Source organism: Ailuropoda melanoleuca, chromosome 5 (genome assembly GCF_002007445.2).
Source record: "Ailuropoda melanoleuca isolate Jingjing chromosome 5, ASM200744v2, whole genome shotgun sequence".
Taxonomy (NCBI): domain Eukaryota; kingdom Metazoa; phylum Chordata; class Mammalia; order Carnivora; family Ursidae; genus Ailuropoda; species Ailuropoda melanoleuca.
The window spans coordinates 99,537,348-99,554,298 of record NC_048222.1 but is presented as its reverse complement, the minus strand read 5'-3'; the positions used below and the strand labels follow the sequence as shown (position 1 = coordinate 99,554,298).

Genomic DNA, 16,951 nt, shown 5'->3' with positions numbered 1-16,951 from the left:
ACTGGGAGCCTGCTTCTTCCTCTCCCACTCCCCCTGCTTGTGTTCCCTCTCTCGCTGGCTGTCTCTCTGTCACATAAATAAATAAATAAATCTTTAAAAAAAAAAAAGAAAGAAAAGGAACACATCTGCATGTAGCCTGCAGCTTTCTGGTGGTCTTCCTCCTTCCCTTCTTTCTTTCCTTTTTTCCTTCTTTCCTTCCTCTCTTCTTTCTTTCTTCCCTCCTTTTCCTCTTTTTCCCTTCTTCACATGCTACATGGAAAACCTTGGGTAGATCTCTGAACCTTCCCTTTTCTCTTCTGAGAAATCCCTCTTATTAAAAGTTCTTGAGAAATATAAACAAGTCTCTGAATTTTGCTAAGCTCAGAAGAGGAGTGTCATCATTTGCAGCGTGATGGCCAACTATTATCAACACTTATTTGGAAGTTCTTAATCTAGACAATAGTAAGTAAACTGTGATTAGAGAGATTTTTTTCTCAAAACACCCTAGGATAACATGCGGTGCCGGCCTCATTTCCACTAAGATTAACCTCAATGCCTCAGCAAAAACAGTGCCTACCACAATCCCATGAAATAATTTTAGAAGCAATAAATTATGACTGGTTCCATTTACACAAATATTTTGATATCATGAACTAGCTTGCTTATTCAAACTGACGGACTGAGATGGAGAGCTGCAGATAGAAAGGTCAAGAAGTAGATGATGTTTCTGAAGTTAGTGCGTGGGGTTTCTGGTGAGAAAGGAGTAGGGGGGTTAAATCAACTGCCATATGGGGAAACGATCTGTGTGTCTCAGCAGTCAGGGAGCAAAGCATACTTGAGATTTGAAAATTTTTTCAAACATTTTTCAAGGGCTTGAAACAGCTATGGGGAATAACTTTTTTGGAAGAAGAAAAACCTTCGGGCAGTGAAGTTTTAAATGTATTGTGTGTAATGGATAAGTCCTTTACTACTTTGTAACTACTAGCAGCATAGTGAATCAAAAACTTCTTGGTTCCATTACAGTTAGGAATTCTTCACGGTCTTGAGTTATTCAGTGAAAAGTTTAAAAATGACAAAAAAAAAAAACACAACTAGGCACCTGATAGACTTCTAAGCAGTGAAATTTTTTCTCATATTAAATTTAATTTAAAGGAAGAAAATTCTTAAAGCTCAAAGATGGGACGGAATGGGGTTGGGCAGTACGCAGGTAATCTGTGACATTGCTCACTTAGAAAAGGTACGGGATGACAAAAAACTCTTCAGGACCATGTTAAAGTAGCGGCATTTCCAGATCATTGTTTTTACTAAAGTGATTACAGGATGGAGTTTACCGGAACTATAAGAATTGCCCGTAAAATCAATGTCAAATTAAAGACTGAGTTTTAATTCCAAGGATCATGTATAAATAAATAGCGTGAAAAATCTGAAGTGATTTTTTTTTCATAGAAACATAAAAGTTATAATGTTATACTAACTTTAAATTTTCTAAGAACTTTTATAAAACCATTACCTGTTTGGATAAAGGTAAAACAAATGTTGGTATCCCCATATACTTGTGAATATTCTAGAGAAACAAATCTTTCAGTGTTGGAAATGACCTGAATCTTCATCTGGAACCCAATCTCCGATTTTGATAATAATTTATGAATACAATTATTAAAAAGGCTAAGTTAAGTTACCAAGGCCATATGGCCAGTGGCAAATGTCAGAGCTGAATCTGAAACATGTCAGGTATTTCACGGTAGTGTTCTTCGTAGTAGATTAAACTCTCTCATATAAATAAGATGCCAATTTATCCTACCAAAAAAACCTAAGTTTCTGAAGACTAATCTCCTTTCTTTGTGGTCTTCTCTAGGATTTTAATAATGGAATAAAAACATACACCTCTGTATGTACCAGTAACATGAACAGATCTATTGATAGAAGTCCAAGAAGGTATACCTTACTTTGGGCAACAGCATATTTCCATATCTACATAAAGATAAGCATCTCACCAGATCACCTCCTATCTCCTCTGAATGGACATTCACGAAGGTAAAGTTCACTCCATGGGGGCAGGAATCTTAGTGTCCTCCTTCCTCCTTGCCCACCTTTGAGTGAGTATCTGTGACTACACAGAGGTCTTGCCAATTGTTCTTAAGCCAGGGGCCAAGCATCCATTATGACCAATACTGCATCAGTCTACTGGGACTCATGATTATGCTGCCTGACCTGCGGTAAATACTAGAGTTGTATCATTCCTTCGACTGAAAACAGAGGTACAGGCATGAAAAACATTGCCAAGGAAGCTGGGGAGGTGGTCTTTTATTCTGTACCCTCACATGTGAATCAGATACAATGAAATCTTTTAAGCTTAACTTGGAAAGATTTTGTTAAATATGTTAATCTAAACTTTGTAAATTACATAGCAAAACAATAATCCTTTTGTAAAAGTTAGACGTTTTGGAGTCACTCTGGAAAAAAACTTCAAAGGGGAAATCAAATAATGATTAGAAACAATTTCATCGAATAATTAAAAATAAATCCTAAGTCAGCACCTGCCTGTATTATAAAATCCAGAAGAGACAGCCTATTTAAAGATTGAATTCTTTAGAAGGTAGGCTGTTCCGCAAAGAGAGCTGGGATCTGAACACATTCTAATTCTCCGAGAGAGGGCCAGATGAATTAAAGAACGTGTGTTTTTTGAAAGTTCACATAGCGAAATAATGTTAATAACTTAGTATTGGAGATACAACTGCATAAAACATGGAATAGCTGAGAAAAGAAAGGTGAGCACAGAATTTTAACAATATAGTTAAGATTTGCACATGTAGAAGTCCATTATTGATGACTGGTGCTCTATTGTTCTTGCTTATTTTTTCTCTTGGGTAAGATTGTATAGATAGATAACTAGCTAGGCTAGCTAGTAAAATGGGTATGCCATTGGTTCTAGAAGTTGTCCTTGTTTAAGGCACGGTGCCATATGATGACTCAAACAAGAACTCTCACCATTACCCCAATGGCAGCAAGACTGCAATTAAAAGTAAAAACCAGCCCAAACAATGGCATTCCAATATTCCGAAATCCTCAGAGTGTAAACTCTAAAACTCTTTCTAAATCAATGGGAGAATGTGGTATCTGGGCAATGACCAAGCAGAGGAGATGGAAAAGGAAGATAAAGATGAGAGGGAGGTTTAGGGAAGTAGGAGAGGAGAGGAGAAGATGCAGGAAAAAAAAAGGTAAAGGGCTAGTGAGAGACAAGACACTGGGTGAGCCAGACATGAGCTTGGGAGTTGCAGGATACATTCTTTCTCTACTTGAAATGTTGATTTCGAACATTTCAAAACATAAAACCAAAACATCTCATTAGCTAAGGGCAGAGTCCCTTGATCTCAGACTTGGTCACGTCCCCACCCTTCATTTTAAGCCCTCTTGGGAATGATTTTTTTTTTTTAAGTTACAAAAGTAATCGCTACAGAGGTCAAAGCAGAACTATAAATTATGGCATTGAGCTAACTGTACTCAAAAGAGTTGCTGGAAAGGGCACTGGCAAAATCTTCACTCTGAAGAGATTCTGACTCTTTGGCCAGAAGTGCAGGTAGGAAAAACAGGAAGTGTAAATTTGAAAGCTGCACTTCAACTCCTTGTGGTTCTTCACACTGATAGTGGAGACTGTTATTTTGCTACCACCAGTACCTCTTCCTCTTTCTGGTGGAAAAAAAGAAACAGTTTTGCGTTCAGGGACCATTTCTCCACCAATCACGGTCCATCAATTTGGCTTTGGGATGGGCACGTAAACCAAATCTTGCCAAGCACAGTAACACATGCTCCTAGATCCCTCTGCATTAATTGGTCCAGGGATAGATACTTGGTTTAGACCAAGCCAATCAAAACTTTTCTGAAAGCTTTTCTAGGAAAAGTGCTGTACTCTTCAAAGATGGCAAGTGCTAAAATCTTGGCACATCTGTGGCTTTCTTTCCATTTTATGAAGACAGACAGAAAGTGAAGTTAATTGCAGGGAGCAAGTCTTTAGAGGCAGAGAAAAAGAGACAGTTGATGGCATCATTCAGAACCTGGAGAAAGCCTAACCCTGAAATGTTCAGTAACATAATCCAAATATTTCCTTTTTAAGCTGGTTATTTATTTGTGGTTACTTGAAACTAAAAGAGTCTTCAAGTTCTACTTCCATGAATGAACCCCACTATCTTTCGACTTACACCACTACCTATTATGGACACTTACATTTTATTACGGCACACCTGTCACAGAATTGTAATATTGTGCTTAGACGTGGTGCGATACTGGTCTGTATCATCTGTTCTTCTCAGAACCCATGTAAACTTGGCCTAACCACTGGAGAGAAGAGGAAAGCCACCTATCTCTTGTCTATAATAAAACGACCATTTAACATTCTAAATTTTTCCATGGTTGCATTTAACATGAATATTTCCAATGTCGGCAAAGTTGAAATTGGTCATTTTTTTCCCTCCAAAAACTTGTGCCCTGGAGCCAAAAAAGGTTATCTTTGAAATAAGAAGCACTGGGGTATCTATAGATTTTCTTTGCACGTGTGTGCCTGGGCACACACCCACCCACCCTCCCCACCCACACAGAGCTCTAATGGTGAAGGCGGTTAGAGGAATGATAAAAGAGGAACATACGCTTTCCGTGATCGGATCAATGAGAAAATAATTAGGCAAAATGCAGGTCTGAGAGAACAGGTAAACTCTGTATGAGAAATAACAAAATTCCTCCTAATGATTCCAGTTGTCGTCACGTTCTCCCATCAGTATTCTCTTCCTAAAACATAGACCAGTATATGACGTCGATCTGCAACATACCCCTTGGCTTCTGACACCGTAAGAAAGGAAGAAAGAAAGTGCAAATCCATCAGCTTACTGTTCAAAATTCCCCGCAGTCTGAACCTACCACAGTACAGCCTCCCCTCCCCACACCTCCACCTTCTCTCAAGCTCCAGACAAACTCATGGCTTACAAATTATTCCAGGCTTTTGCCACCTCTAGTCTGACTCTACATAGAGTGCTCATTCCTCTTTACTACACCAATTATTTTATTCTAATTGGCTTTTACTTAGTACTTTTAGGCATCTGTCAGCCAATGAAGTCTTAGCCATGCTTCAAGGCCTCATACACACTGTAGTTCCATACTTCTCTGGTTTACAACTAATCTTTCTATGCTTGCACGTTTATGTCACTTCGTAGTTAGGACAACAGCAGACACTATCGTTTGCCTACACAGCTCCCTCCGATGCACCCTCCCCCTGCTCCTTAAAAAAGAAGTGATTTACTTAGGTACCAACCTCCATGTGCTTTGGCCTAGATGGGCCCCTAGAGTAAGTCCTGGGGAGGACTAACGAACGCTCAAAGTCAATCTGGTTTCCCTTCCTCTTGCCAGTGGTTGCGGTAGGCATCTTGCAGAAAGTGGCCAAACCAACATCTGTATCACCAGGCAAACCTTATCTGCTCTTATAGTAGGGTTCCCATAGTGTACCTGACCTTTTGGTTTCACTTCTCTTGTTCTTGCCGTCATGAACAGGAACGCAGCTCTGCGCGATAGCTCAACACCCAGCTACTTACTCCCAGGCCCAATTCTGCACACGCAGGCTGGGAATTAAGTAGGTCAGGAGATGCATGTGACACCGTTGGAAGCCTAAGCACTAAAACTTAGGATCGCTTATGGCCCTAGTCACTCCTGGTGCCTTTGTCTTTTCTCAATCCTCTTAAGGGGTTCATGAACACATTTTGCTTGGAAAATAAAATTCTTATGACGCACTTACTGGTCTCTCAAGTCATCATCAACTGAATAAATCAAATTGCCTTCCTTTAACTTCAGCTGCACGGCCATGTAACTAACAAATATTTTTACATAGCTTTCATAAAACAATTAGCTCCTTAAAATTTTATCATTCACAGCTTGCGCTGGCATTGTAAAATTGACATAAAGAATCTATACTGTCTTGGAAAGTTATATCCACTACAGTGAAACACAAAAAAATGAGTATTTGAGTTTTTGAGGTCTGCAGGGCAGAGTTAACTCCTGCATCCCAATTTCTCCATGATAAATTAGTAGCATTTATTTATAGATTGTTGTTGGTAAGATACACAGTTAGGGTACAAACTAGAACACGGTCAACACAGCAATCCAAACATAACCAGTTACAGTAATGACTATACTCTGTGTTTACCATTGTGGAGTTGGTGGCATTTTATTTTAATGGCCTATTTATTTGTCTGTCTCTTTACCCAGACTGTGAGCTCCCTGGGGGCATGAGCCATCTCCTAATCACTGCATCCCCCCTATTACCTCCCACAGCGCTCAAGAAGCGCTCCTTGAACGTTAAGAATACATAAACGAGCAAATAATATCACATCAATTTTATCATAAATAGCAGGAAGAGAGGACGATACACAAAATATTTTCTTAATTAAAGAAACTAACAATTTTGGGGCGCCTGGGTGGCGTCGGACTCTTGATTTCGGCTCAGGTCCCGATCTCAGGGTCCTGGAATGGAGCCCTGCTAATGGCTCCGTGCTCAGCCGGGAGTCTGCTGGAGATTTTCTCTCTCTCCTTCTCTGTCTTCCCCTCCCCCTGCATGCACACACACTCTCTCTCAAATAAATAAATCTTTTTTAAAAAAGCTAACAACTTTGATCATCTTAAATTCTAAATAATTAAAAAAAAGAACATGTTTACTTCATTAAGCATATTTGGCATTTCCGTCATTAAAATTTTTCCAAATTTTAATGGGCTATAATATTTCGTCCAGAAGAAACTTAGTTGTTTTGGTGAAGAGGCACTATTTTAAATTGGGCAGACTGATTAACCTATCTTTTTTCAAATGCTCTCTGTTATGGTCCATCTCTTTGTAAAATCTTATATGTAATGAGTAGATTATTTGCTTTAGAAGAACAAACAAAAGGAAGTAAAAGAAAGAAGTTTTCCATTAGAAATGAGTCCTCCTAGGTACACCATATGTCATTAACGTTAAGAGCGACACACACAGACAACACTGAATATTTAGGCATCTTTTACAGCAAATCTCACACACACACCCACTCACACTCTTCATCTTCCCCTTCCTTACTCCAGGGGATACCCTCCACCATACTGCCTGCATATCCTGTCAGGTTGTTAAAGCAATAAAATCTAATTTGCGTCTGATTTGTAATAATATCAATCTGAAATAGCATAAAAACACAGCTCACTCTTATCATTTTCTTTATAAAAGAAAATTTGCAAAGCCAGTAATGCTTTAGCAGACTAAAAAGTCAAACATCTCAACTGAGTCTGTCCTCTTCTAAAGATAGACGTAAAAATCGTGATTCAGATTTTCTAGACTCTTCTATGTTTCACACTTGAGGAAATATTTAAAATGGGACAGTTTAAATTCTTAAAATGCACTTGGGTGGGGATACAATTATTATTAGTTCTACAACACTGTAATGGAAAAGAGTCAATGTTGCCAGTAAAAAAAAAAATTGAACTTGAGAGTACCAAGCCTTGTTAAGGAAAAACTTTATTCTGCCTGCAGTAGTCTACATTTCAGTCATATGGTGGACGAAATGAGGCAGAGAAACTCCTCTTGGTATATTAAAGCTAAAATTGCTGAACAAATGATTGAAAGAAAACACCTGTTTTTAATGTAATATTGAGCTGTCAAGAAAATAACAGAATTCTTTGGAAGACAGATAAACAGAAGGAATCAAGACTTCAGCGAGGTAAATATGCTCTGGAATCCTGTGAGGATCTGCTGGGTCCTGGTGTGCAAGAGCAGGGGTGTGAGCTTAATGAGCCACAGGTGGTATAGGACAAGAGGCCTGGGGCTCAATCCCAACCCCATCCCTTCCCTCTCACCCCTGCTACCCACATGTCTCCCTCTGTAAAACGTACCACCCAACGGTGGACCATAAGGCTACGTCCGCAATCGGATGACTGACTTCTCAAGAGCCATAAGACAGTGGAATGGTATCTTCAAGCTATTGAGAAAAAAATAAACACACAACTTCAAATTCTAGATCCAGTCTGACTAACTTCTAAGAATGAAAGTGAAATAAAGAAATTTTCAAGTACAGAAGAACTGAGTATTTACTGCCAACAGGCTTTCACTTAAGAGACTTTTAAAGACTGTACTTAAGGAAGAAGTAAAATAATTCTACAAAAAAAAGTTCTGAAATGCAAGAAGAAATGGCTAGCACCGAAAGCAGACACATGGGTATAGCCAAAGCAACGCTGCTTATGCAAAATAATAAAACAATGTCTTACTTGTGAAGTTAAAAAATACAAAACTAAAATCCTCAGTAACTATGCCACACACCAATCGGAAGTGGGGGCAGCTGCAGTGAGAACCAAACCAGCTTGGACAATAAGAATGAAATCATCTACTCCACCCAGTTAACTGTTTACAGTAACAAGACATTACTATTTTATTGTCTTTATTGCCCAGGCAATGTGGTTTACTGTTCATTACAGGAACTGCCCTAAAGAGCCATTAACTCCTTCAGCTAAAAACAGCAACAGTTCAACTACCCAGAACTGAACTCACCACCTGAAAATCCTTGCCTTATTGCAACAGATTCTAAACTATTATCTCATAAGCCTTTCCCAAGCCTAATCAAATCTCCATAAAGATCCATTTGAAACCAAACTTCAAATTCTCCACAAAATCTGGTTTTGCTTTTCCTCCCCAAACACTATCAAATCGGTAGAGGTGGGCTTCTCCGTCATCATGGTAAGCAGTAAACACAGCTCTGTCTTATCAACCAAGTGTGGTGGTATCTGGAGAGTGAGCATTCCACAGCAGTTAACATGTTCTCAGGGAATTTTATATTTTGGGGATGGAGGTAAACACTGACTAGCTTTAGATATTAAGTCAAGTAGGCATTTCTAAGGCAGCCATTTTAAAATGACAATTGATGTATACTTTCTAAATCCACAGAAGGGAAAAAAGGGACGAGAAGACAAACTAAAAGAATGCAAGAAAGGAAACTGAAGACACAGAAAAATGAGTACAAATGACGTGTACAAAATAAATGGTAACACTGAATCCAAAATTATATGCATAATAAGATTCAATATACTAGATTAAATTCCTAAGTAAAATACAAAGTTTTTTTTTACTGAATTTCTTAATGCTACTCATGTTCCTTTCATAAAAGAAAACCAGAACACACATAGACATATATGCTAACATGCACAATGAAGGACGTAGGAAAGTTGAAAGTAAAAGAATGGAAAGAACAATTACCTGATGTAGCTTTATTAATATGAGGCATAACATACTTCTTTTTAAAGATTTATTTATTTAGTTTAGTGGGGGGAGGGGCAGAGGGAGAGAGAATCCCAAGTGGACTCCTCACTGAACATGGAGCCCCATGCAGGGCTGGATCTCATGACCCCGCAGTCAGGACCTGAGCTGAAATGAAGAGTCGGTCACTTAACCAACTGCACTACCCAGGCGCCCCAAGGCATAGTATACTTTGAAGCAAAAACGAAACATTACTAAAGATTAAATGAGGTTAGATCTCTGAACTTATGTGCACCAATTAATATAATTTAAAAACATAGAGAACGGCACCTGGGTGGCTCAGTGGGTTAAGCATGTGACTTTGGCTGAGGTCAGGATCCCGGGGTCCTGGGATTGAGCCCTGCATTGAGCCCTGCATTGAGTCCCACGTTGGGGGGGGAGGGGGCTGCTCAGTGGGGAGTCTGGTTCTCTCTCTCCCTCTGCCCCTCCCCCTGCTAGTGTGCTCTCTCTCTGGCAAATAAATAAAATCTTAGAAAAAAATTAAAACATAAAAAAGTAATAACATAAAGCAAAAAATGATAGGCCTATAAGGTGAAGCTGACAAGTGTATTTATCCTCTATTAGGAGAATTTAACACCTCTCTCGGTAATTGATACATCAAAAAAAATCAGGAAAGATCCAGATGCCATGATCAGCACAACTGTACAAACTGATATAATGGACATACATAGACTTGCACCCCACAACTGAAGAACATCCCTCTTTTCAAGTACATTTGGAAAATTTAAAAATCTGAAGCAAATAAAGCCAAATCTTAAATTTTAAACAATCACAAAAAGGCCATATATATATTTTTTTACCCAAAATAAAGTGAATTCAGAAATCTACAATAAAAAATACATTTAAAAACCTTATACATTTTTTGGAAAATGAACAATATGCTTCTATATGACTATGGCTTAAAAGAAGCAAACAACGGATATTATAAAAATCTTCAAACAGACAAAAATCAAATAGCACATTATCAGAATTGGTAGGATGAATGTGAAACAGGATTGAGAAATCAAACTCACAGCACTGATAACACAATAACCTGATATTATGAGCAATCAGAAGTGCCCATCACCTAGAGAACATTCTGGCCAAAATATTTAAGCAGGACCTAATTATGAAGACATACTCAGATAAATTGACACTAAGAGATTCTGCAGAGCAAATGGCCTGGACTGTTAAAAAATATCAATGTCATAAAAGCCAGGAAAAGGCAAGGAAAGGGTTATAATAACCAAATGCAATATATAATCAATTATTTGCTACTGAATCAAAACATAATAAGAAAAAAAAATAAAGAAGTGTTAACATTTTGGGATCAGGAGAAACTATATATTAGGTAATAGTTTCATATTAATATTAAATTTCTTGCATGTGAAAGAGGTATTGAAATTACATAGGAAATGCCCTTGTTCTTAGGTAATTTATGGTGAAGTATAAACTGTCATGGCATCTGTAACTTATTTTTAAATGCAGAAATTAAAGGAATAAAAGATTTTTCCCAAAGGGGAAAAATACCTCTTAGCAAAATAAAAAAGGAAGTACTTGAAATAATAAAGAAAAAAAAACTCCACTAATCATCATACCCAATATTGGTATATCCAGCAAACCCTTTACCCCCACAGGCCAAATATGGAACAATTTCAACTACAAAGTAAATAATGATAGCACTAGATTACAACACAAAGAATAAAATAAATATCCATGAATCTATACTGATATAAATGATGGAGGAAAAAGAGGAAGGAAGGAAGGAAGGAAGGAGGAAGGGAAGGAAGGAAAGAGAAGGCACAGATTTTCTTTACTGAAAAATTCCCAATTTTATATATATGTATCTCCTTCCAGGAGGTAGAACTTTCTTTTCTTTTTTTTAAAGATTTTATTTATTTGAGAGAGAGCACAAGCAGGGAGAGGGGCAGAGGAAGAAGCAGGCTCCCCACTGAGCAAGGAGCCCAGCACAGGGCTCAATCCTAGGACCCTGAGACAGAAGGCAGACGCTTTAACCAACTGAGCCACCCAGGTGCCCCTGGCAGGTGGAACTTAATCATTCTCTCCTTGAATGTGGGCTGGACTGAGTTACATGCCTCCAATTAGTAGCTAATGAAAGGGTATTTTCCTAACAGAAGAGCAACTCACCCTCAGTAATCAAGGTTAACATCATCAGTGACAGGTGAGGTGGATAGGATGTACCTTCCAATACGATCTGAGGAGAAGGGCCTATCATCTATTTGGAATCCTTCCCTAAAACCCTTCAGTGTGATCATGAGAAAAGATCTGAAAAACCTAAATTGAGAGCCATTCTACAAAATGCCTGACGAGTACTCTTCAACACTGTCAAGGTCATGAAATAGAAGGAAAGAGAGAGCCTGTCACAGATTGGAGGAGACTGAGCACTAAATGCAGCAGGCTTATCCTAGAAAGAATCCGAAAACAGATAAAGGACATAAAGTGGGAAAACTGTTGACTTCTGAATCAAGTCTGTAGTTTAGTTAATAGTATTGCAAGCAAATCAAGTTTTTAGTTACGCAAATGTAATACGATTATGTAAGACGCTAACACTGGAGGAACCTTGGTTGAGAGTATATGTAAATGCTCTGTACTATCTTTGCAACAATCTGTGAAATCTAAAGTTATTCCAAATTTCAAAGTATATTTTTTTTAAAAAGCAAACTCTAAAATCAGAAAGAAGACAGGGATACCAACTAATACAATCAACAGCTTAATAAGAGACGGAAAAGAAAGAGTAAAAGAACTAAAAGGAAGAAAGAAATCTTTTCCCAAATCATACGATTTTCACGTAAATCCAAAATAATTCCCAGAATAGCTTATTAAAATAAATAAAAGAGCTTACAGCAAGTTTGCCAGATATAAGATCAGTACTAAAAAATTGATTACATTTCTATATGCCAGTGATATACAATTAGAAATGTACTTTTCAAGAAGGGATTTTAGCAAATCTATAAAGAATATAGAAATAAATCTAAATAATAATGCATAACATCTCTGAAAAGAACATTTGAAAATGTATAGCCAATAAAGAAGACCCCAATAAAAGGAGAAACATAAAGTTCTCCAAGATGAAAGTTATTTCTATTAAGATGTCAATTCTCTTCAAAATGATCTATATACATTCAATGCTGTTGCAATAAAAATCACAGCAGGAGTTTTCAAGGAAATTGACAACCTATTTCTGAAAAATAAAAATAGCAAGCATGCTCCAAAAAGAGAAGAAAATGAGGGGGAGACTGCCCTATCACATAGCTTCTACATGCTATGTAATTAAGACAGCATCATTTCAGAACACAGAAGGACACAACTTGGCAAAGGAACAGAAGAGCATCCTGGAACAGACCAAATACTATGCAGAAGTCTGATTACGAATTTGCTGGCTTTGCACATCACATGATGCTAAGACACTAATGAAAAACCTCACACCATGGACAAAAATAATACAGATGAGTCAAAGACTTAAATATGAAAAGCAAAATTTAAAAAGTCAAACAGTCTGAATAAAAACTGGGCAAAAGACATGAGCAGACATTTCACAGAAAAGGAAATATTAGCCAATGATAGTATGAAAATTTCTCAACCTCATTAGTAATCAGGGAATACAAATAAAAATTAATACCAAGGTACAATTTTACACCTACCATACTACCAAAAATTAAAAGAATGACAACCAAAAGTTTGCTCAGAATGTGGTACAACAGAAATTTTTGCATGTTGTTGATATAAGTGTAAATTGGTCACTCTTAAAATCAATTTAACTCTACCTAATAAAGTTGAAAAGATAAATGTGTTAAAACAGCATTATGATTCTTAGATATAGACTCAAAATTTTTTTCTTGTACTTTTGAACTGGGAGAACAAGCCAAACATTCATCAAGTAGAACATACAAAAAAAGTTGACTCTTTCTACAATGGAATACTATGCATCAAGGAAAACAAATGATCTAAGCTATCTGCACTGACATGAACTGAATGCAAAACATCATATTGTTCAGTTCACATACAGTATTATTGCACTGATCTATATTTCAAAACAGGCAAAAAATAACCAATTTACTTTTTATAGGGAAATGTACATGTGGTCAAACAGGAGATGGGAGTAAAAAAACTCAAGACGATTTGCAAGGGCAAGAAGAAGATGTGATCAGGGAGGAATAAAGGGGAGGGGGTTCAGAAATATTGGAAGCGTCACTTTTCTTGAATCAAGTCTAATGCTGAGTGAAGCTCAGTCACAAGTTAAGTGAGGCATGTTGGATGATCTTTTAATTTTTCTTATTTCACTACTAATACACATTAAATACATGTACATATAACTCTGTAAGCGTACGCACATACATATAATGCCTCTCCTGTAACACAACCCACTAGATGTGCAGGTGTTCAGTGGCCCTCTTAGAACTGACCTGCTGAAACAGGAACTAGGACAAGAGGCACAAGAAGGGCTAATACTTGGGCTACTGCTGTTGATCTCTCTGACCCAGGAGACTCCTGTCTTTGATCAGCATGCAGGGAACTGCAGTAGGCTAACGTGCTACCTCGCAAGGAGGGCAAAATCTTAAAGCCTTCCTAAGTTTTAGCAAGATTATGGAATATTGCATAGGAAAAAAATACAGGAGGTACAAAATAGCATGGTGAAAAACCATCTACATGGGTATTAGGGAAAAGTGGATTGTCACATTTGTTTAGGTTATAAAATATGAATGAGATCTAAGGCCACTACTTTACTTCTCTGATCTATGTCCTTACATATAAAATGAAGGGTTGAATGACACAGTCTCTAAAGACAGCTAGGGTAGCTTCCAGTTCTCAAAGTCAAAGACAACAGATGTAAGGGGAAAAAAAATAACATGAAATGCATAGTCACGGAAAGAAGAAATGTGAAAAAAAAGTCATTATACAAATGTTAAAGATACAAACTGTGATGACAGCAAGTACAAAGTTTATTTCATCTGTATTGAAATATTTATCTGTAATATACCATAAAGTGAAAATTCTCTTTTAAGTTGTATATCAAAGAGAAAACAACCCGACAAAGAAGCTCAAGTAAAATATTTTCATGATATACAAATGCCATTGAAGTGAAAAGTCTTCAATAAGACCACCCAACCTTGACAAGTGTATTCACATAGGATTTAAAGAGTAATATTTGTATGACATACAGTAGGTGGTCTTTTGCGTGGATGAAATACTCCAGCTGACTTTGGTTCACGAATGCTTCTGGAAGAATTATGATGGATTTCTACCTGGCAAACCATAATGTTATCCTAAACTAATTCTGCTTTCAGAATTGCATTTCTTCCTTGTGATGAAGTACCCAAATTTCTTTAATCCTGTGTGTGGGGGGGAGAGAGCATCCATATGTGTATCTAGGTAGTATGTACCCATGAATACTGCTTTTTCTTTTAAATACTTATTCTTTATTTTATTGACTTGGCTATCAGGAAGCTCAAATGTAAAATTTTTGGCGCTGATCATAACTTAGGTTTTCTGGCACAACTATGTTCCTTTATTTGGCTTTTCTTTCTCTATCCCTTACTTCAAATCATTTTATTCTCTATGTACTTTGTGCCATAAGGTACCTCGAATTATTTTCAGAAGTAGATAAAGCTGATGAATGCATATGTGCAGTACATGTCTTCTGGTTTTAAAAGAAACGTAGCTTAAAGAAGGTTTCAAATTTCTTGGATCATCAGAAAAACAGAACAGAACAAAAGATGCCATTTAAAATCACATCATTAAAGTGAAGTAACTTGAAAGACTTTATACAACAGTTATACTCTGTTTGAATTTCAAGTATGATAACTTACTTGCATATGTCATCTTCTGGGTCTTCAAGCCCAAATCTTTCATCAAATGTAAGTTGTATCCATACATTTTCCTCTGCTGCTACCAGTCTCCATACCAAGACCATATTTCTTGGGTAAGTATGAGGAAATCTTGGGCTGTGAATACTTCCATTAGTAGACACAGTAATAATTCTTTCATGCTGGGGATCTTGTACTCCTAAAGCAAAAATAAAGGAAGAGACATACATTTAGCACAGACATCCAAAAAACTACAGGCTTCAAAATAAATGTTTTTGTTTTTTTTGGTTTTTTTTAATCGTCCATATTTTAACCCAACTATTGCGTATGCCTCATAAGATATAAACTAAGTGCCACTCTTTTCAGAACTCACACAGAAAAACACAATTATTTTAACATTATTGAGTAAAAACCTGTGTCCATTTATACTCAAAAGAGCATAACATATCAGTCTTCTTAATTACCGGAATGCCAAACTACCAACTCACAGATTCCTAAAATCACAATAAAGCTGACTTAACACACAAATCTCCAAGAACGAATAAAAGATGAGTCACACTAAAATAAAAGGAAACTTTGCATATAACTCTATTGTTAAAAAAACAGTGAATTCTCCCCCATTCGTCAGCTGCAACTTCAGCAATTGCAGCAACTTCTCATTGAGTATTTGTTACTCAAATCACATTATTTCCCATTGATAAAATACCATATAAGAATACTGCTCTAGGAGCACTGGGTGGCTCAGTTGGTTGAGCCTCTGACTCTTGATTTTGGCTCAGGTCTGATCTCAGGGTCATGAGATCTAGCCCCCTGTGGGGCTCCATGCTCAGCGGGGGTCTGCTTGTCCCTCTCCCTCTGCTCCCATGCTTGCTCTCACTCTCTCTTTCTCTCAAATAAATAAATAAAATCTTGAAAAAAGAACGCTGCTCTAAGAAGCTTCTAGAATTTAAAAGACTGAATACCAAGGGTCATGTATTAGTTAGAAGGTTATTTTGGTTAAAGAATAACCTGTTTTACTGTTAAAAAACCCAAAATAATTTTAATAAGTTGTAGTTATGATTCTTAAAGAAGCTTTTTCATTCTTTTAACCTGGCTGTTTCATCAATCTGGTAAGTATTATTTTATATGGTCTAACTTATAATCAGGAAGACAGAGTAAAGAAAAATGTAAGCTTCTGTGAATATATATAGTACACATTATGAGCAATATCATCACATTAGTAAATGTGCATTGACTGCTATAGAATTTTTATATTAGATAATTTAATGTTGCCATTCTTCTCAGTGCCTGAATTTGTCCTCAGCCACAAGTAACCTATTCAGAAACACGTTCCCTCTCAGTGGATGCTAATATTTAGTACTGCTATTGGCTATATTAACTTATATGAAATAATCAATACTTCTTTGATGCACATAACTTAGCACCAGTATATTTCCAAAAAACACAGAAGGATCTATCAAGTTAGATAAATTTTCCTCTATACTGACAATTTGTCTTTTAAAAATGATGAAAATTTACTGTTACATTAAGTGAATTACCTGTTTTCAAAGATTTCCTTTAAAATTGGGATGTTCCCCACCCTCTAAATTTTCTTCCAATAACCTGCATATTTCAAAGGTGTTTATAGCAGCACTTTATATCAAAAGTCCTTCTCATTTTGGCAACTAATATTTTTTAATGAATTTAATTTTTCCAATTAGGTTTATTAAAATTTATTATTTGCCCCGTTTTGTCTAAAAAAATGCCTTACATAATCCAAGGCACTCTACATATATAGCAGTTTACTTTTTCATATACAACCTAGAAAACTACATACCTACTAAAAGATCTGAATTCTATTTTTATAACCAGTCAAAAAGCTCAT

General features: G+C 36.9%; 1 protein-coding gene across 5 annotated transcripts in view; it reads right to left on the bottom strand.

The window, feature by feature from the left end:
* The window catches only part of PDGFC (platelet derived growth factor C), a 205,392-nt gene that overhangs the window by 70,782 nt on the left and 117,659 nt on the right, over positions 1-16,951 (bottom strand). For all 5 annotated transcript variants that reach the window (XM_034661472.1, XM_034661470.1, XM_034661471.1 and 2 more), the window contains one exon: positions 15,091-15,286. In XM_034661472.1, coding sequence (XP_034517363.1) covers positions 15,091-15,286 — 196 coding nt within the window. The remainder of the gene's footprint in view (positions 1-15,090; positions 15,287-16,951) is intronic.